The sequence below is a fragment of the Equus asinus genome, chromosome 14 (genome assembly GCF_041296235.1).
Source record: "Equus asinus isolate D_3611 breed Donkey chromosome 14, EquAss-T2T_v2, whole genome shotgun sequence".
NCBI lineage: Eukaryota > Metazoa > Chordata > Mammalia > Perissodactyla > Equidae > Equus > Equus asinus.
The window spans coordinates 48,353,305-48,373,962 of NC_091803.1; the positions used below are offsets into that span (position 1 = coordinate 48,353,305).

The window sequence follows — 20,658 nt, forward strand, 5'->3', positions numbered from 1 at the left end:
GTCTCAAATTCAGATTGCCTGAGTTTTGATCCTAGCTAAGTGACTTAATCATCCTAAATTTCCATTCCATTTCCAAACCTGTAAAACTGAGCCTAAAAGTATTACCAACCTACCAGGAAGGTTATAAAGATTAAATAAACTATTCCGTGGAAGGGGCTTAGCACCATCTCCAGCAAACGGTAAGCATGAAATATGTTAAGTGGAATTGTTAGTTTTATATTCTCAAAATGATAAGCCAGGACAAACAGATGAAATGTTTAATTTTTTCCTGGTGAGCAAGTTACAGACAAAGCTTGTGAGTGTTTTGGGGAATGTTTAAGACTTCTGCCTTAGGCCTTTTTCAGTAATTGGACCCCTTTGAATACCTGAGTAGCAAATACAGTCAAGCAGCCCCACTACCACAGTGAGAGGCCGAATGGCTTGGCAGTCCACCTTATTTGTTTTTATTATTAACATGATTGGACAGATTTATTATTTGAAATTGGTTAAAACAAAATGAAGTTTTAACAAGATGATATGCTGGATAATTCTTGATGCTTACTGAAGAATGCAACTAGTAAACTCCTGAGAGCTCAGGCAAATTGAATTAGAACTTACTTTTTAATAAATAGGCTTCCCTTCAGATTTGTAAAGATAATTCAAAATACAACTTTTTCTCATTACAAGGCCCTAAAATGTAAGATGGGCACACAAGTTTCAAAAGTTCTACTTTGATTTCTAAGTATCTACCCCTAATGCTTGCTAAAAAGTCACCTAGGTCCCTGTAATGTCCCTCTCATTTCTCCCTAAGTTGAATTTTAGATAGCACTTTGTAGTCACACGTAGAATAGGAATATTTCATTCATGATTTCCAAGAATGCTAAAGATTAAGATTATAAGTTCAGAAGAAATGAACTGGATAACACAGGTATATACATCCTTGCAAGGTGTGACTCACAAAGACAAGCTATGCTCCGTCAAAAGTGCCAGTGTTTCCTGACGAGGCACAGGACAGGAAGTAGCGATCCTTGGGTGTCTATTCTTCAGCCCCTCCCCAGAACATGGTGGGGCTACCTTGGTCCTTTCCAACTCAGCCATTGCCTGGCCTCTGGAGACAAATAGGTTGTGACACTCTGAGACCTCAGTGCTTGCCTGCGGCTAGAGCGGCTGCTACAAACAGGACATGTAATGTCACCAGAGCCTAGCCCAGTTCTTGGAACACACTCTGCACTCCCCAGCACGTTTTCAGATGAACAAATGAAGACAGTGTCAGGTAGCCCGTTGGGTTTCTTTCTGAAGTGCTGTCCTGGTAGCTGGCCCAATCCAGCACGCAGACCGGTGCGGAGCCTCGTGTAGAGGGTCTCCAGGCAGGCAGTTTGAGCAGCTTCATCACCCTGAGTTCATGTAATTCACAGGAGGGTACTGTTTGCTTGTACAAATATGAAAACAGCTAATACATAAGAAGGAAAGACATTCAGTCCGTGCGTTCTCTACAGGACTTGAAACTACAGGCAAACTGCTAGCTCAGCACCTCCTCCACTCATTACAAGGCTTGTCACTCAAGTTTCAAAGCCAACTCAGAGGCAAGTTCAATTATCTTCGGTTCTTTAGGAAAACAAGTGGTAGAAGAGAAAAAAAAAATCATTAAGCTTACAGAAACTGAAAAGAGCACTGGCATATTCCTACTAATTCTACTCAAAGCTAAGTCTTTGGTTTTCAAATGAAAATAACCTTAAATCCATAACCTTTGAAAAGATTCATTTGGGCATCCTCTGGCTAAATGGAAAAAAAAAAAAAGGAATAAAAAAAGGCAAACCCCGTCGCCATTGAAAAGCTGAAAGGGAAGGAGCAGAGTTCAGGCACTTTGGAAAATGGATGTTGAGAAAATCATGTGTGCACACAACAGGCAAAGACTTTGAGTACATGATTGCTAAGTTTAATTCAACTGTTATACCCAATTCTGCCTTGTAAAAATAACAAAATCTTCCTATAAAAATTACATTGCAAGTGAGTACAGGTTGGTTGTTTTTGATACAGCTCTAGAAAAGAGTTGGCACCAAATGCACATAAAAAAAATTTTAAGGCTTAAGAAAAATAGAAACTAGTAATTTCTCAATGCAGCGTAGAGGGTGAGAACAGGGTGCTAAGAGTTAGTGAATCTTCCAAACACAGGCAGTCACCAATGTAGAGCGCATCCTCCAAATATAAATGATCACCCCCACTGGGCTCACAGGAGCAGAAACTCCTCCTCTGCTTCCCCCAGTGACCAGACTACTCAGGCACTCTAAACCCACTCCTAGGGCTGCAGGGAGGAAAAGAAAGGGGGGAAGATGGGAGAAAAGGAAGGTAGGGAGTTGTGTCACTGCTGCCCAGAAGCTCTCGCTGTGTTCATGTTTTCCTCATTCCCGTCTCTGGTCTCTCGCACCTCCACCCGAGAGCCCTGCCAGTGGACAGACCCAGACAGCTCCTCCCCCATTTGGCTGACGGTGAGGGTGGGGGTGAAGCCACATGGGCTGGCACCACCATGCAGGGTTCCTCTTGGCAATCCAATTTGGAATTCACAAGTCATTTTCTTGTATAGTAAAAAACCCACAGTTACAAGTTCATTTCCACCATTAGAACATTTCATTTTCTGTTAAACAAATTAGTGTGTTTGGGCTTAAAAGCTAACCACTATTTACAACATTTTTTAATGGGTAAAAAATGCTCTGAATTCCAAACAACTTTCTTATAAACCATTTGAAGGATGGAGACAGGAAGTACTTGATAGAGTCACATGAAATCAGTGTTTCTTGGCTCCAGAGTCAGCAGGGCAACCAAAAGGACAACTGTCTTCGGTTGACAAAGCCACGTGCAGCCCCCGTCAATGCGCTGGGTGTGAGAAGTGGAGCCTGGCAGGCAGCGCCTGTAGGCACTTACGTGTCTAGGCCACTGTGAGTGCAACTAAACACAGTTGTTGCTTTTTGAAATTTTAATAATGATGAAGATATTTCTAGCACCTGGCACTAGCTTTGTAGGCACTCGTACCAATAGCTGCCACCACCCAAATCCTCTCCTGTTAACTGTTGGTCCAACATGAGTGAACTGTAGGAATTTACACTGTAGCCCTTTAGAGGCTGAATGGGACAAACTGAAAGCAAATATCTTTGCTGGCAGATACCACGGAATTGGCCAGTTAAGACTTTGCTGCCAAACTATTGAATCTCCTGGGCTAAGGCCTCTAAGTCTCTTCCGGAAACTGAATATGGTCCCGAGGTGCTGCAAAGCTTTGTAAAGGGTGGCCTAAGCAGACTTTTCTTCCTCTTTGGTATACCTGAGCAACTGACTTTTTTCTAGAAACGTGTCAGAAACAGACCCAAGTCAACAGTCGCTTATGTAAAGCTGGTATTTTAGAATAGCTCTTTAGATATTGTTATAGAATCTAACCCGAAGAACCCAAGGGTCTGGAGTAGCTCCTCCCCCTCGACAGGATCAAGTAAGACATACGAGGGGTTTAAGCAACCCCATCACCTGGACACATCTGGACAGAGTTCTAAAGTCTCGCAGACGTCAGCAGGCCCTGCAGACAGCTTGTGAAAGGAACTGTCCACACTGCTGGTGAAGAGCAAAGGCCTAGACTTAAGGCTGATGAGGAAAAAAAAGAACAATTTACAAGCAAAACAGCCCGTAAAGAGACTAAAACCAGTCCTTTGTGAATGAAAGGCGGAGATTCCTCCGTAAGGTCTGGCCAAGGTTTTAGATGGCAGAACTGGGGCACCTGAGAGAATCAGGGCACAAAATCTTTCTACAAAGCATAGACTGAGAACGACTTTTTGGTTTCTGTTGACAGCTGCCAAGGAAAAGCAATCAAGATGTTTCAAGAACAGGCTGCAGAACAACACCCTGGGCTGAAGTAAAGGAGACAGTGGGGTTGAGCAGCGGGTGTCCCAGGAACGGAAACCGTAGCCGTGAAGGGCGAATGGCATGAGGATCTACGGGGGGTGCACAGAGACCCCCCCGCACCCCTCCCTGCAAGGTTTCAGCTTATGCCTTCCTCCTCTATCCCACAGCATTGGAGAGGTGGTTCTGGTTTGCTTTCAAAGGCTTTAAACTCTGCTACGGTGTTAGTGACTCCTACATGCCGGATTACCAGCAGACTGCTGATGCACAAGGACGTGTAAGAGGCCCCTTCGTCAGGCCTTGCTGTGGCCTTGCGCCATCTCCCCACCCCGCCCATCTCAGAGTTCCTCTCACATCTGGAATTACAAGTGAGTGTACACCAGGGGAGTCACACTAATGCTCACAGAGATGTCTCTCGGCAGTCTGGAAAGCGAGGGAGGTCCTCCGTGGCTCTCGGGATGGCAGTGGAGCCTGAGCAGCAGCTTCAGATACACAACAGACCCTCTCCCCACCCCCACTCCTTTGGGCTAAAAGAAACTATAATATTTGAAATCCTATCTCTCAAGTTTCTTGTCTGGCTACGGGGGAAGCGGCAGCTTCTTTTAGTAGAAAGAGATGCTGGATTTGCCTCCGGGTGGGTTCAGGACTTTGTTGTGAGAGCGAGGCCGCGGGCCCAGCCTGGGCTCATGGCTGTCGACCGTGGGCGTGGGCTGGGGCTCCTGGGTGCGGTCAGCTTCTCTGCGGCCGCCTTTCTCACCAGGCTCTTCTCTGGGTGAGGTGCTCGTTGCAGCTGTGGGACAAAGTCAGCATACCACCCCATTAGAGGCTGCCCATTACCTGGACAGGCAAGCTGTGCATATGGAAGACATAGACCGGCTAGTAGGAAATGCATCCCAGGATGGGAAAAGGGAAGAACACACAGCCAGGCTTCCATCTTTCACCAAGACTCGCTGCGATTAGCAGAGGGTGTTTCTGAACGGGGCATAAAGTTGGGGCTTGCTACTATAAACACTCTTTGATAAATAAGTTGATTGTTTCTTTATACTGCTTTTTGGACTCCATCCCCTTTTCTTCTACCTCAATTATAAAAAGCAAACCTTCTCCAAGTGGGCATGACAAGGAGGAGGGTCATCTCAACTGGAGGGTCTCAGGTGAGGCAAGGCTTTCTGACACTTACTCTGGACTTTTTGTATGAATGAATGCCCATGTATTTTGGTCATCAATTGAGGGAAATGGTGACCCAAAGGCAGAAATCAGTGCCCACAGTCAGCTTAGAGAACCGCAGTGGGTCTCCACGTGTGACATTCAGCCTGACCACTGGAGCAACTCCCAAAACTTGGGCGCCCGATTATGGAGGCACCACCTCTCCCCATCACAGGCAAGCCTCACACGCTTCTGGTCCTTCTCCTGCTCTCTTGTATGCCCTTCTCTTCTGAATTAGTTCCGCCAGCTCTCCCCTTGGTCACGAGTTCATTAAAGGTTTTAGATCCCTGCCCTTCACTACATAAGACCAGCTTCTAGAAGAGGACACCTTGTTCTTAGGCCCAGGCTGATTACCAATGACAAGAAGTGAAGAAAAGCCAGTGGTAACCAGGTGGGAGTTTTCACCAGAAGTGAGCGAGCCCACTTCCCTGGCCTTCTTCAAATACTCAAGCCTCTTGGTAATAAACACGACCTTGCTTGTTTCATCAGCTGGGCTAGACGGGGCACAGAACATTCCCTCTCATCCTCTGGGGGCACACCAGCACCAAGTCCAGAGTGAGAGCACTCGAGAAGGAACAGAAAGCAGAAGCTCACCTTTAATGTCTGATTTGGGGTCTTCTCCTTCACACAAGAGCACGTGGTCCTGCAACAAGCCAAACCCCAGGTCAGTAAATGATTCAGAAACTTTTTACCCTTGTTCAAATGGGCGATGAAAATCAGGGCACAAATGACTTGGGTTTGTTTTTAATTTTTAAAAATGTTTTTATTATGGACAATTTTAACCATAAACAAAGTGGAGAGAATGGTACTGTGAACCCCACGTAACCCGCCATACAGCTACAATGACATCGGCTCACCGCCACCCTCGGCTCAGCCACACCGTTCTCCCAACCTCACTCCCTCCACCCCCTTGTGGGATTATTTTAAAGCAAATCCCAGGTATTTCATTTATCCATAAATATTTCAAGATATGGCTCTTAAAAATGTCCTTTAAGAAAAGACATAACCATAACAACACTCTCACAATTGCAAAAATTAATCATTCCTCAAATGGCTAACACCTAGTCAAATTTTCAAGCACTGGCGTGTTTCCAAGGCTCGTCCGTGTTGCAGCATCATTCCTTTACGGCTGAGTAACATCCCGTTATCTGCGTACAGCACATTCTGTTTATCCATTCATCTGCTGACGGACACTTGGGTTGTTTCTCCCTTTTGGCTATTGTGAATAATGTTGCTATTAAAATAGGTGTACAAGTATCTGTTTTGAGTTCCTGTTTCCAGATTTTTTTGGTATATATCTAAGAGTGGAACTGCTGGGTCATATGGTCAGTTCTGTGTTTAACTTTTTCAGACACTGCCGAACTGTTTTCCACAGTGGCTGCACCGTTTTACATTCCCAATGGCAATGTATGAGGGGTCCAATTCTCTACGTCCTCACCAATATTTGTTGTTTCCTTTTTCGTTTGATAATAGCCATGCTGGTGGGTGTGAAGTGGTATCTCATGGTGATTTTGCTTTGCATATCCTTATTGGCTAAGGATGCCGAGCATCTTTTCATGCTGACAGACTATTTATATACCTTCTTTGGAGAAATGTCTATTCAAGTCCTTTGCCCACTTTTGAATCTAGTTGTCTTTTTGTTGTTGAGTTGTAGTTCTTTTTATATTCTAGAAAACAAACCTTTATCAGATATGTGATTTCCAAATATTTTCTCCCATTCTGTAGGTTGTCTTTTCATTCTCTTGATAGTGTCTTTTGATGCACACAAGTTTTTAATTTTAATGAAGTCAATTTGTTTATTTTAAATTTTTTTTTTTTAAGATTTTTTCCTTTTTCTCCCCAAAGCCCCCCAGTACATAGTTGTATATTCTTCGTTGTGGGTCTTTCTAGTTGTAGCATGTGGGACGCTGCCTCAGCGTGGTTTGATGAGCAGTGCCATGTCCGTGCCCAGGATTCGAACCAACACTGGGCCGCCTGCAGCGGAGCGCACAGACTTAACCACTCGGCCACGGGGCCAGCCCCTGTTTATTTTAAATTTTATTGCCTGTGTTTTTGGTGTCATTATTTAAGAAACCACTGCCAAATTCAAGATGATGAAGATTTGTCTCTATATTTTCTTCTAAGAATTTTATAGTTTTAGCTCTTAAATCTAGGTCGTTGATCCATTTTTAGTTAATTTTCGTATATGGTGTAAGGTAGGGGTCCACTTTCATTTTTTTTGCATGTGCATATCCAGTTTTCCCGGCAGCGTTTGTTGAAGAGACTCTCCTTTCCCCCACTGAATGCTCTCGGCACCCTTGTGGAAATATCAATTAACCACAGATGTGAGAGATTATTTCTCAGCTCTCAATTCTATCCCACCGATCTCTATGTCTATCCTTATGCCAGTACTGCGCCATTAGCTTTGTAGTTAGTTTTGAAATCAGCAAGTGTGAGTCCTCCAACTTTATTCTTCATTTTCATGATTGTTTGGCTATTTGGGGTCCCTTGAGATTCCATAAAAATTTTAGGATGGGTCGTCCCATTTTTTTCAAAACAGGGCTGGGATTTTGATAGGGATTGCATTCCTAAGTCTCGTTTTAATCATTAGGCTCTCCCTCTATTGTTGGCCATGTAAATTCCTATATTTTGCAATACTCGGATTGAATCTCTGTGGTGTCAATTAATATTAGGTTTGGTCTGATTCAGGCTTGATTTTTTTTTGACAAGAATTCAAAGGTGGGGGCCGGCCCCGTGGCGCAGTAGTTAAGTTCAGTGTGCTCCACTTTTATGGCCCAGGATCCCGGGTTTTGGATCTTGGGTGTGGACCTACACCACTCATCAGTCATGCTTGGTGGGGACCCACATATAAAGTAGAGGAAGACTGGCACAGATGTTAGCTTAGGAGTAATCTTCCTCAGCAAAAACAAAAAAGAGAATTCAAAGGTGGTCCAAGATGGACTTTTAACACAAGGCCCATAATTTTTGCTTGTCTCTCATTTTGTGATGTTAGTGGCCACTGATGATCATTGCCTAAACTCCCAATTTCATTACAAGTTTGCAAAGTGGTGATATTTGAATTTCATTATTCCTTCTTCATTTATAGGCTGGCATATTTTATAAAGGAAACTTGCCTTTCATGACTGTTATCCTAAGGTACAGTTCATGCAGGAAGTGCTGGCTAAATGCTAGATTCTGTCCTTCTGTTTTCAGGAAAATGAGCTGGTCCTCTGGCATTCTCCAAAGATGACAAAATTAAAGTTTTATTATGAATTCTAAACATTTGGTGAATTTTAATCCAATGCAGTTATTGTACTTATTGACGACCACTACGAAAAGTGAAATTTTATGAGAGACGATTCCCCTACTGTATGTTAAATTTTATAAACGTCCTCACCACCCTCAGTGCTGTGCAGAGAAGAGCAGCAGCCTGTCGGCAGTGGGCAGTCACTGCTACTGACACACCAAGGCCAGCTCCCCGAGGCTCCGTCATCTCACGGCTGGAATACATTTATCTGATGACTCAGGGGAGCTCTGAAACTCGGTGACTAATGACTGCACCCAGGAAAACCAACGTCACCTACCTTGTCCTAATAACATATCACGCCAGCCTCAGAGCCTTTTTAAAGAATACTTGTTTGAGTTTTGTTTCTTTCATGCCTGCTGTCTCAATGTAGTCCATACCTTGGGTTTGTTTGGGTGTGCCAAGGGTGAAGTGGCAGTGACTGGGGACCCAAAAATGTCACTGGTCTTCCCACCAGGTGGATTCAGACGCTGTCGAGTCTGCACAGGTGTCGATTCATCAAAGATGCCACTTCCTTTCCCCCCTGCAGGAACAATCGCAGAGCGGTGAGCAGGCCAGAACACCCATCCGAGCCCAGCCCCACTCGGCACGCAGTAACGCCCAGTGCTGGGCCTGAATTCAGGCCCACAGGGCTGGGGGATCAGGCTGACGAGACCCCTACAGACCTACGGCAAAACCAACCCCTGTGCTGGGGGCCTACCTTTCTAGAGCTGAGCTGAACAGGGCTGGCCTCTAGGGGTGACAGAGTGAGATGGCATACAACAGCATTTTCCCCTCTAGAAATTTCCTTAACCCTGAACTTTTCATGCTTTCCTGTTGAAGAATCTTCTTCACTGAACCTATGAAAAGTTCTTTAGTAGACTAAAAGCAAACAGCTGATAAATTTTTAGGTCAGATAGGACTGAATCTAATAACATGCCCTACTCAAGGCAAACCTTGAATTTATTAGTCATTCTTCTGATTTCATTGAGGCTGGCACTCCTGGTGACAGCTAGATAGGCCAGTGAATTATAGACATTTAACATCTTTGCCGCCAACTATAAGTGATTTAATAAACCCTAATGAAATGCATCTAAGATGTAACTTCTCATAAACTGATGACTAAGGCACGGACATGAACAGTAAATGCCTTCATGCCCACGTAAAGCACAAAGATGGCTCCTATCCAATACCCACTCAGCAGACACCAGGCACCTCCTGCCCACGGAGTGCTGTGCCAAGGGGAGGTGGGGCCGTCACAGTCATGGCTCTGGAAGGAAAAAAGATGCACCCTACTAACTAGCCATGTGACCACACACACGTTACTGGGCCTGTCTGTGCCCAAACTCCTCATCTGTACAATGGGGATAACAGGACCTCCTCACAGCGCCGTGAGAGGATTCAGTGACTTCCTGTAGCTCCTGTCAAAAGCTTAGACAATGCCCGGGACACACACTCAGTGAATGTTCGCTATGTGTTCTGTGTATTGATAAAGAAACATCGTCCCTGGACATACTGTGAGTGAAAAAAGGTGCAAAACAATCTACACAGCATGCAACATTTAACGTAAGGGGAGAGGTATTCTTATTTGCTTGTATCCGAACAAAGAAAAGTGGTTACTCCACTCCCCCAACACACAGAAGTGGTCGCCGATGGGCACTGTGTGTGTACAGGAAACGGGACGCGTGGGGTGTGGAGGCTTCAGGCTGCTTAACACATTTTTTTTTAATAATTTTTTAAGAGTTTTGATCTTTGTTTACTGTTTACAAGAAAAGAAATTTTAAACAGTCACTTCTTGGCTGCAATAACCCACCACGTTATGACAGAAGGACAGGAGCACCCTAAGAACCACCTGGAGGACGAGCTCCAGGAGCCCAAGGGGCACCAGCCTGTTTTGTTCTCCAGCGAGCCTCCAGCCCTGTCTTCGGGGCCCCTGTTGCGAGTGAAGTGCAGAGCAGACTGGCCTTCCGGGATGCCAGTCAGTCTTCCAGGGGACACCGAGGGCTGGGACAGAGCTCAGGCAGCAGACACGGGCTGCGGTTCACTGCCTCTGCTGGGGAGAGAGCGCTCAGAGAACACGGGCTGCGGTTCACTGCCTCTGCTGGGGAGAGAGCGCTCAGAGAACACGGGCTGCGGTTCACTGCCTCTGCTGGGGAGAGAGCGCTCAGAGAACACGGGCTGCGGTTCACTGCCTCTGCTGGGGAGAGAGCGCTCAGAGAACACGGGCTGCGGTTCACTGCCTCTGCTGGGGAGGGAGCGCTCAGAGAACACGGGCTGCGGTTCACTGCCTCTGCTGGGGAGGGAGCGCTCAGAGAACACGGGCTGCGGTTCACTGCCTCTGCTGGGGAGGGAGCGCTCAGAGAACACGGGCTGCGGTTCACTGCCTCTGCTGGGGAGGGAGCGCTCAGAGAACACGGGCTGCGGTTCACTGCCTCTGCTGGGGAGGGAGCGCTCAGAGAACACGGGCTGCGGTTCACTGCCTCTGCTGGGGAGGGAGCGCTCAGAGAACACGGGCTGCGGTTCACTGCCTCTGCTGGGGAGAGAGCGCTCAGAGAACACGGGCTGCGGTTCACTGCCTCTGCTGGGGAGAGAGCGCTCAGAGAACACGGGCTGCGGTTCACTGCCTCTGCTGGGGAGAGAGCGCTCAGAGAACACGGGCTGCGGTTCACTGCCTCTGCTGGGGAGAGAGCGCTCAGAGAACACGGGCTGCCTCTGCAGGAAGATGTGCACATACACGTTCACGTCATTTCAGGGCGTCACAATCTGAACACACACACTCAGTAATTTCAGGCAGTCACAATGAGCACAAACACATGTAAGTTCAGGCAGTAACAATGTGCACACACACTCATGTAACTTCAGCGGGTCACAATGTGCATACACTCAGTAAAATCAGCGTTCACAGTATGTTCACACACTCACGTAACTTCAGGGGGACACAAACCTTCTGAACCTCAGCCACGGACCTCCCAGCGATCTGCAGACCCCGAGCTGGAGACCCTTGCTGGGGAAACCAGCACAGGATGGTGTTAAGGGCAGGCGTCCATAGTCAGACTGCCGGGGCCCTGCTCAGTCACTTGCCGACTGTGTGAGCCTGAACAAGTGACTTCAACCTTCTTTCACCTCCATCTTCTCAACTCTAACGAGGTAAGAAATGATACAAGTACCCACCAAGGGTCGTTGGCAAGATACACGAGTTAAGAGACGTGAAGTGGGTAGAGCAGTGCCTGGTGAATAAGCCCTGGGTGCTGCTGCGGGGCTGCTGTTATTCACGGTGAGCAGCAAAAATGTGGAGACCACAAAGTGGAGCACAACGTGGCCTGAGGCCACCACCTTATTGCGTTTTTTCTGGTTGTGCTGTGAAGGCTGAAATAAATTCTTTTTAAGGTGTGCATTCAGCTTTTTTAAAAATGGGAGATAAAAGTAACTCAATTTGAAGTTTTTGGCTCAAGACACTGCTCATTTAAAATTTTCTTTTTCAGGGGCCAGTCCCGTGGCTAAGTGGTTAAGTTTTCGTGCTCCGCTGTGGCGGCCCAGGGTTTCTCTGGTTTGGATCCTGGGCGCAGATATGGCACCACACATCAGGCCACGTTGAGGTGGCGTCCCACATAGCACAACTAGAAGGACCCACAACTAAAATATACAACTATATACTGGGGGGATTTGGGGAGAAAAAGCAGAAAGAAAAAAAGAAGAAGAAGATTGGCAACAGTTGTTAGCTCAGGTGCCAATCTTTAAAAATTAAATTAAATTAAATTTTCTTTTTCAATTGTGAAACATAACACAGAAAAGTTCTTAAGACATAATTATCACAAATAACAACAAAGCACACACCCAGGTAACTACCACCGGGCTGTGCACAGTCCTGCCAGCTCCCGGAATCTGTGCTTTCTTCCCCATCTCCCCAGGTCTCCACGTACCTGAGTTTTCTGGAAACCACAAACATGTTATTTCTGGTATGATTTACCATGTCTGTGTCCAACCCTAAGCAATACCGTTCTGTTTTTGAACTTTATAAAAAGTAGTCACACCGCATGTCTCTTATTCAACATTTTACTGAAAGATGAATTCAGCTTTAAAGAGGGAAAAGATGCTCACATCACCCATAATTGAAGAAAAATAAATTCAAGATATACTTTTGAAAGAACCTAATTGCACAAGACAGACACTGTGTTGGCCGAGTGTGGGGAGCAGGCACCATCTACTGCATGATGAACGCTGGGCAACCCCTTCGAAGACCAGTCAGAAGCATCTGTCAGTATTTTAAACTGACCCAGCAATTGCATTTTGAGAAATTTATCCCAACAGATCCTGCAGGTGGTAAGTTTAGAGCTCGAGCTCTGGAGTCAGGCAGACTGGGATCCAAAGGCTACTTCTGCCACCAGTGAGCTGGGGGCTTGGCACGCCCTCCCAGAGCCCCAGTCTCCTCCTCCGTAAAGGGGGTACCTCCTACCTCCTTGGTTTGTAAAGAAGACCAAATGAATACATGCGAAGCACTTTGCACAGCCCCCGGCCAATCTGAAACGATCCGTACGTATCAACCATTGTTAGGAGAACAGGGAGGACAATTTGTGGGAGACTGAAACCAGGCAACTAGCAAAGCACATGGATGGAGAGTAACCGCAGCACTGGGTAGGACGGTCCTCTGTCAGTTTCCATGACTGTCACACCGGAAGCCGCACCCTCCGTCCTGCACGTTTTTCTCAGTCAGGCCCTCTCATCAGAGGGCTGTGGGGTGAAGTCTGAGAGACTAAAGAAACAAGGGCAGCAGTTTAGGTCTGGGGTGCGGGACACACTAGCAGCTTCCCCTTGCGAGTTTCCTTTGAGAATTGATCACAGATTTTTTTTTTTTCCTGCTTTGTCTCCCCAAATCCCCCCAGTATTTAGTTGTGGGTCCTTCTAGTTGTGGCATGTGGGATGCCACCTCAGCGTGGCCTGACGAGTGGTGCCATGTCCACGCCCAGGATCCGAACCAGTGAAAGGCTGGGCCAATCAAGTGGAGCGCGTGCACTTAACCACTTGCCACAGGGCCGGCCCCCATCACAGATTATTTTCAAAGAGTACTTTGCAGGAGAGAAAACAAACCCCAAACAGGACCATGTGAGGCAGGAGCTCGGCACAGGGAGTCACGGTGGTTGTCACTACACCTTGTGACTGTACACAATACAGAGGCTTTCGAACTCTCCCATTAAGAGGGGCCCAGGCTGCCCACTGGGCATGAGAAAGCTAGGGGATCATGAGAGTTTGATGGACTGGCAACATGGCACCGCCCCCAAACTGCAATACTTTCCAGGGAACCTGACACCCCAGGGAAGCTCCAGACACACGTTCTGCTGAGCTGGGGCCAAGTGAGCTGGCTGGTCCACCTTCACGTGTCCAGGATTTGATTCCACCGCCACATAACATACCGTTGCACAGTGGTCGGTACAAAGGGTGTACAGGGCTGAGCACTCCTGGCCCTACACCATCAACTGGACACAATGAGCAGGGTACTCACTCAGGAAGAACCACCTGCTTCTCTACTCTAACTGCATGCCAAACAATGGGAACCTCCATGTGCCCCGCCCACGAAAACCACCAACCACACAAACAACCAGCATTTGAATCTACTGCTTTTGTTCCCCCAGGTTTGGTCAAGAAATATCTGCGCCCAGAATCAGGGTGGGGTAGGGACTGTTCTGGCTCTGGCTCGGCTTGATTTTATTATCTGTCTGCAATAGTGACCCCTGTGCCCGGCCTGTCAAATCTGTACGGATGGAACAAACCTTGCTTTTCCATCACGGATACAGACGGGGGGAGCTCCTCAGGTAACTATTCGTGTATGGTCACTCAACTGACAGTCTATCACAAGGAAACGTTTCTCTAAGATTCCCTCCCACTGTAACTACCAGAAGGTGAGGTGAGTATTGAGGAACCATAGACGTGTGCTAGAGCAAGTCAGCCTTTTCAGAGTTTCAGTCCCACTGACAGTCTGACTAAAAATACTCTCCCTAAGAAAAAATCTTTACATGCACAATTTGCATGTAATTTCAGAATCTCCAGGGGTCCATGAGACAACTGGGAGAGCCTCCCTGATGGGCACTGGCATTCCCATCGTCTGCCTCTGTCTCCTCAGTACCTGGACTCAGTCTGTTGAGAGACGAAGGAGAATGCTAAAACGATCGAGCCATCTTCAAGACAGAAAGTACAGGTCAGGCTAGAACCTTCCTTACATTCTAGAACTCTGACAGCAAGGAATAACTTGCACCAGGAAATATTTGAAAGGATCAATATCGAGAAACAGAACTTTGATCAAAAGAGCGGCATAAAGAGAGCAGGCAGAGGCCAAGGGTTATGAGTCGCAGAGGCCCGTACCTGGGGGATGGGTCCTTTTAGGTAGGTTCTGAGGTTCTGCAGTTGGTCCAAAAATATTAGATGCCATCCTATTGGGCCTGCTTGAAGGAACAGCTTCTTCTGGACTCCCAAAAAGATTGCTCGATTCTCCTCCAGGGGGCTTCATGGCCCTACAAGCACAGAGGAAGCGTGAGTCACTGGTGGCTGACGTGGACGTCACCGTCCAGGCGGTACGGCTTAACCGGACAGGGCAGGTGCCCTTTCCTAACGTCTATGGAACAATTACACACCGCAATTATTTAACAGTGGCGTGACTAGTTTACAGATGGTCACACTTCCTTTACTGCCCCCTTAAGGTTCCCTTCAAAGTTTTCTTTGTATGTCTTGGTTATGTGCAAAACCCTGTAGAAAATGTGTATATTTTGAAATTATTCCTGTGAACTCTTATAAGTAAAATTAAAGTTTGCCTAAAACAGACAAGATGAACCACATTCAGCAGAATTTATTTTAATATGATTTTGCTACCATCTTTATTTGGAGATTAAGTATGGTTTACGGAGATGTGTATGGGTGCCAAGTTGACAAGTAGTGGACTTGTGGTGGTTAATTTTATGTGTTGACTTGGTTAGGCCACAGAACCCAGATATCTGCTCACACATTATTATGGATGTTTTCTGTAAAGGTTTTTTTTTTTTTTTTAAAGATTGGCACCTGAGCTGACAACTGTTGCCACTCTCCTTTTTTTTTTTTAGTTGTAGGTCCTTCTAGTTGTGGTACATGGGACGCCACCTCAACGTGGCCTGGCGAGCAGTGCCATGTCTGTGCCCAAGATCCGAACCAGTGAAACCCTGGGCCACGGGAAGCGGAGCGTGTGAACTTAACCACTCAGCCACGGGGCTGGCCCCTCAGCAGAATTTAATACTAATTTTTACTAGTATACAGTAGTGTTTAATACTATAAACACATTCAGGAGCATTTAACATCGTAGCTTACATTTGCCAAGTGCTTACTAGATACCAGCTACCGTTCCAAGAACCTTATGCAAGAGCCCTCTCAGGCAGGCATTATTTTCACAGACATGAATCTAAGATAGAGAAATCTCAAGACAGGCCATGCAGGGAGCAGCAGAACCAGGATGCACCCAGGCAGTCTGGATCCAGAGCTCAGACGATGCCCTATGCCTCTCTTAAAGGCTTCTAGAAACAAACCAGGGGGCAGCGCACATTTTCCCAGAGATCAAGGCTGACCCACAGAGCTGGGTTTTCAGAGGGCAGCCACTGGCCACTGTGGCTCGTGAGCACTGATGTGGTCATATGACTGAGGTGTGCTCTAAGCGTATGCTACACACTGGATTTCGAAGACTCAGCACAAAGAGGAAAAGTCAAAATATCTCTTTAATCATGTCTTTTATATTGGTCACATGTTGAAATAATGTTTTGCATATATTAGGCTGAATAACATCCACTAAAATTTTTTCCTGATTCTTTCTACTTTTTAAAATGTGGCTACTACAAAATTTAAAATTCCTTACATGGCTCACATTTCTTTTGGAAGGTGTTAGTTTAGACCAGGGAGAGTGCCACCAACATTAATCCAAGTGAGTCCTGGAAATCTACACCAGGACAATCACCTCCAGTCCTAACGTCCGGTACAACCAACGAAACGCTTATCAGAAAGATCAGAGAACACAGTGGCCAGTGCTTAACATGACCTCAGGTTGCACACTTTGTCGGTGGACACGCTGAGGCCGTCTGACTTCTGTACCGTTTATAAATCAGAGCCCTTGTCACAACGACATTCTCTGTGTTTCTCTTGTCTAATTATAGCAGGTCTAACATGCTTGGGTCTGCACAGACATCTCTTTGAAGAAAGCGATGGAGATCTGCAATCTTCAGAACTGAACTGAATTAAACACCAAGTCTAACGCTGGCATGAATTAAAATGCCTAGTTTACGGACTTATTGGAAACATGACTCTTCTTTCAAACTGCCAAGGTCCTGCAAGTTGTCAGACCGGATTCGGGGTCGACTCATCCTGATCCAGAGCTCTTCTGGACTCTTGCCTGACTCTCACAATCTATGTTTCTGGAGTCTCCCAAGCCTCGTCAGCCTCTCACCCCTGCTTCAGTCCAACTCACAGGTTCCCTGAGCACCTGTCATGGCGAGCCTGCACCAGACCCTGGAAGAGGGGGTAAGAGCAAGTCCTCGGCCTGGAGAAGCTTCAGGTTTGCTGGGAAGGCTAGAGCGTGTGCAGGTGGTTTCAGCGTTGGTGGGAGCGATGCGACAGAGGCACTGAGTGTTACCGGAACCCCAAAGACGTCTGTGGTCTCCACGTGTAAAAGGGTACCATCGGGGCACAGGAGGTAAGCCATGCTTATGTGAAATGACAAACTGTTAATTTTGGGTGGTGGAAAGAAAGCGCTTATTATATCATTATGTCTACTTTTCTGATTTTCATTTCACTTCGAAAACAAGATAAGAAAAGGAAAGCAGCACCCAAGAATGTTGTAGCAGAGATTACTGTGCATAATGGCCAAGCTACCTGGGGAGGGGAAGCGACCATCTCCATCACAAAAGGCAATGGGGTCAACACCATGGTTTCACAGCCCCATAGCAGTCATGTGAATTGCACAGGCTGCCCCAACAGGGTCTCAAATGGGACTGAGATAGGTAGACATTTCAATAAAAATATAACCCACAACAATGGCTCAATGTGGCCTTCGCTAGGCTCAAAGTGGAGTGCAGTTACCACTATGACACTAATTACAGGGAGGGAGATGGGAGTACTGGTGAGCTCACAATTGTTGTGGGACGAATTCACAATATAGGGATGCTTCCCAATTACTTTTTCCTTTCGTAGTACCTCCTCAATATATTTCAAACAAAGATATTAAAAATACATGAGCGAAACTAAGGGACATGTGACAAGACAAAAAACCACACACACAGCTCAAGTGGATTATGGCACTGGCAGAGGCAGAGAAAACAAAAGCCACTCTTACCCGGAGCATCCCCATGCTCCTGGCCCTCCCTGTGTTTCAGAAAAGCTTTTGGGGACTAGTCAGGCTTGGAGAGAAGCAGTGAGAGAAACAGACTTGGAGTAAAGTCTTTACAAATATGCATTTCACAGCTTAAAAGACCTTAGATTAATGATGGCTAAATCATAATGCTTTTATAGTTCAAAATCCCTTTAACACAAGATAATCCCTCAGCAAGAAAACCTAAGATGTAGGGTCTTAAGAGACGAAAACCTGGCTGGGTAATCTTACAGCCACCACTTGATTCCTTCCCTTCACAGCCAAATAAACTGTGACCTTACAAGGTCTGTCCGGCTAACCGGTTCCTTTAAGATGGCCGGCAGAACACAAAGCTTCTAATGGATCCCAAGAGGAGCTTCCAATTACATGTAATCATCCAATTAAGACCGCTTTTCCTTCTTCAATGTCCTAAAAGGAAGATTTTTCTCCTTTTCCTATTATCCTCTCCAAAACTAACCTCCGAAAGAAGTGTGGAGTCTTACTGTAGGGTGCCAGCCCTGCAGCTGGCTTCCGCAGCTCCCAAAGTCAGCATAACATCAGTGTCACTCCTGGCAGGCACTCGTTAACTCAGCCAACACTTCCTGGGCATCCAGCGCCAGGCAGTGTAAACAAAGAGCGAATGTACTTAATGGACACAACCGAGAAAGCACTGGGAAGCGGCCCTTGCCCAGCTGGTGTGGGAGGTGCAGAACAGCGGTTATCAGAAACTTGATTCATTCTGAGCACTCCAGAATAAACTTCTGCCCCCAACAGTACAGATCTAGACACGAGCGCTGAGTAGGCGCTGTTCCATGGATTAATGACTAATTATTTCGCTAGCTATATTACTGAATACTGATCTAACTCCCTCAAATTTACAGGGTTTTTAGCAAGTTGAGGCAATTCTTTTAATTAGTATCTAGTCTATACAGCATTTATCTCGATAGTCGTCACACACACATGCTTTTCCACTTTTATGGAGAGGCTGGGCCACAGAGAGGCTCACAATAAAGAAAACTCTTGGGCATCTGAAGACCCAAAATTCGACAATGCAAGCTGGCTCATGAAGGGACATGACAGACCTTGTGGCCAGCTCTGGCAGCTCTAACTTATGTGACTTCCAATACCCAGAGTGCTTTAAAAGTTAGAAAGCGGGCTGCGGAGCCCTGAAATCGAATCTCCGCTTCTACCACTTGCAGTTCAGCCTGGTTCCCAGTCAGCAAGGCCAGGAGGGCAGAGCCTGGCTCCTGGGTTGTGGGATTAGGGGAGGGCACCGCCTGGCTCTGGGGCTGTGGGATTAGGGAAGGGCACCGCCTGGCTCCCGGGGCTGTGGGATTAGACGCATGGCCTGGCTCCTGAGCTGTGGGATTAGGGGAAATGCCTGGCTCCAGGGCTATGGGATTAGGGGAGGGCACCGCCTGGCTCCAGGACTGTGGGATTAGGGGAGGGCACCGCCTGGCTCCTGAGCTGTGGGATTAGGAGAAATGCCTGGCTCCAGGGCTATGGGATTAGGGGAGGGCACCGCCTGGCTCCCGGGGCTGTGGGATTAGGGGAGGGCACCGCCTGGCTCCCGGGGCTGTGGGATTAGGGGAGGGCACCGCCTGGCTCCCGGGGCTGTGGGATTAGGGGAGGGCACCGCCTGGCTCCCGGGGCTGTGGGATTAGGGGAGGGCACCGCCTGGCTCCCGGGGCTGTGGGATGAGGGGAGGGCATCGCCTGGCTCCCGGGGCTGTGGGATTAGACGCATAGCCTGGCTCCCGAGCTGTGGGATTAGGAGAACTGCCTGGCTCCGGGGCTATGGGATTCGGGGAGGGCTCCCAGGACGGTGACCCCCGCCCACAAGCGCACCGAGGCTGGCACAGGCTCCGGAGGGCGCCCCCCGTGGCCCCGCACAATCCGCATTGTCCCGGGCTCCTGGCACCGCCCGCCCCAAAGCAACAGACCGCTAGGCCAGCGTCTTTCAGGCGCGCTTAGAACTAGAGGGGACACGCGCTCGGACGGGAAGGGCGGGGAGGCGACCCCAGGCCCCTCCGAGACACTGGCGAGGGCGGGGACGACACCGCGTGTGCGCCCATCTCTCCGGGACGGGGAGGCCGCGCCTCTGAGGTCCCCCGCGGCCCGCACTCCGCCCGCGAACCGCCTCGCCCCGCGCGCGCGTCGCACCTGGAGCCGGCGCGGCCGCCCTCGCTCTCCGGGGCCTGGAACATGTCGCCCGCCGCTGGGCACCTCCTCGCCGCCGAACCGCTGTTCCCGCCCAGCTCCGCGCAGCGCGAGGCCCGCCCGCCCGCGCCCATTGGACGCTGCTGACGCCAGTCACGCCGCTGCAGCCTACCGCGGTGGTGGACCCCGCCCAACGAGATGGAGACCGGGAGAACGCACCGTGCTCGCAGCCGATTGGTGATAGCAGGTGCCGCTCACGGCATCGAGCGCCGAGATACGGCAACAAACCGGCAGGGGGCGGGCTGCCCCTCAGGTGGGCGGGGCCGGAGCGCTGTGCGGGCGCAGAGTTGGAGCCTCTCCGGGCCTGGCCGGGCCTCCAGCCCGCCTCCCGGGCCGCCCCGGCGCGGAGCGGTGCCGAGGACCGGGTTGGGAAGAGATGCCCGGGCCGCCCCGAACCCGCTCCCCCGGCGCGGGCCGCACCCCCGGACCGCTTGCTGGGCCGGAGCGGCCGCGACCCCACCGACAGCCGGGGTGCAGACGCGCGCCGTGGGGACCCGCACACGCGGGTTGGGGCGCTGAGCAGGGCTCGGTCGAGGCTTTTCTCCGGCAGCAAGCGCTGCCTGGTCGCCACTGACCGCCGCCGCTTTACTCTGAAGGACGGTCTGTCCGGCCTCCAGTCTGTCCGGAGACGTCGGTCTTTTGCCAGCCGGTCAGTGGCATGTGGATGCTGGGCTAATCCCGACGGATGCGTTCCAGGATTCGGCAGTTCCTCTGTCCGGCCCAGCCCGGGGGCTGAAGAGGCGGCAGAAGGGCTTACTCAGAAGGAG

At 48.6% G+C, this 20,658-nt stretch overlaps 1 protein-coding gene across 1 annotated transcript; it reads right to left on the reverse strand.

The window, feature by feature from the left end:
* Positions 1 to 1,899: 1,899 nt before the first annotated feature.
* On the reverse strand, positions 1,900 to 19,996 carry JPT2 (Jupiter microtubule associated homolog 2). Its single transcript, XM_014848932.3, has 5 exons — positions 19,835 to 19,996; positions 14,678 to 14,826; positions 8,725 to 8,867; positions 5,656 to 5,704; positions 1,900 to 4,648 (listed from the first exon to the last, which is right to left on the reverse strand). The coding sequence occupies exons 1-5, from the start codon at positions 19,963 to 19,965 to the stop codon at positions 4,461 to 4,463; spliced, it is 660 nt and encodes a 219-aa protein (XP_014704418.2). The 5' UTR covers positions 19,966 to 19,996; the 3' UTR covers positions 1,900 to 4,460.
* Between the last annotated feature and the right edge of the window lie 662 nt (positions 19,997 to 20,658).

Coding starts and splice junctions, on each gene's coding strand:
- JPT2 (XM_014848932.3), bottom strand. CDS start 19,965: ATGGGCGCGGGCGGGCGGGCCTCGCGCTGCGCGGAGCTGGGCGGGAAC. Junction 14,827..19,834: donor GGCGGCCGCGCCGGCTCCAG/GTGCGACGCGCG, acceptor CTGTGCTTGTAG/GGCCATGAAGCCCCCTGGAG. Junction 4,649..5,655: donor CCCCAAATCAGACATTAAAG/GTGAGCTTCTGC, acceptor TTTGTCCCACAG/CTGCAACGAGCACCTCACCC.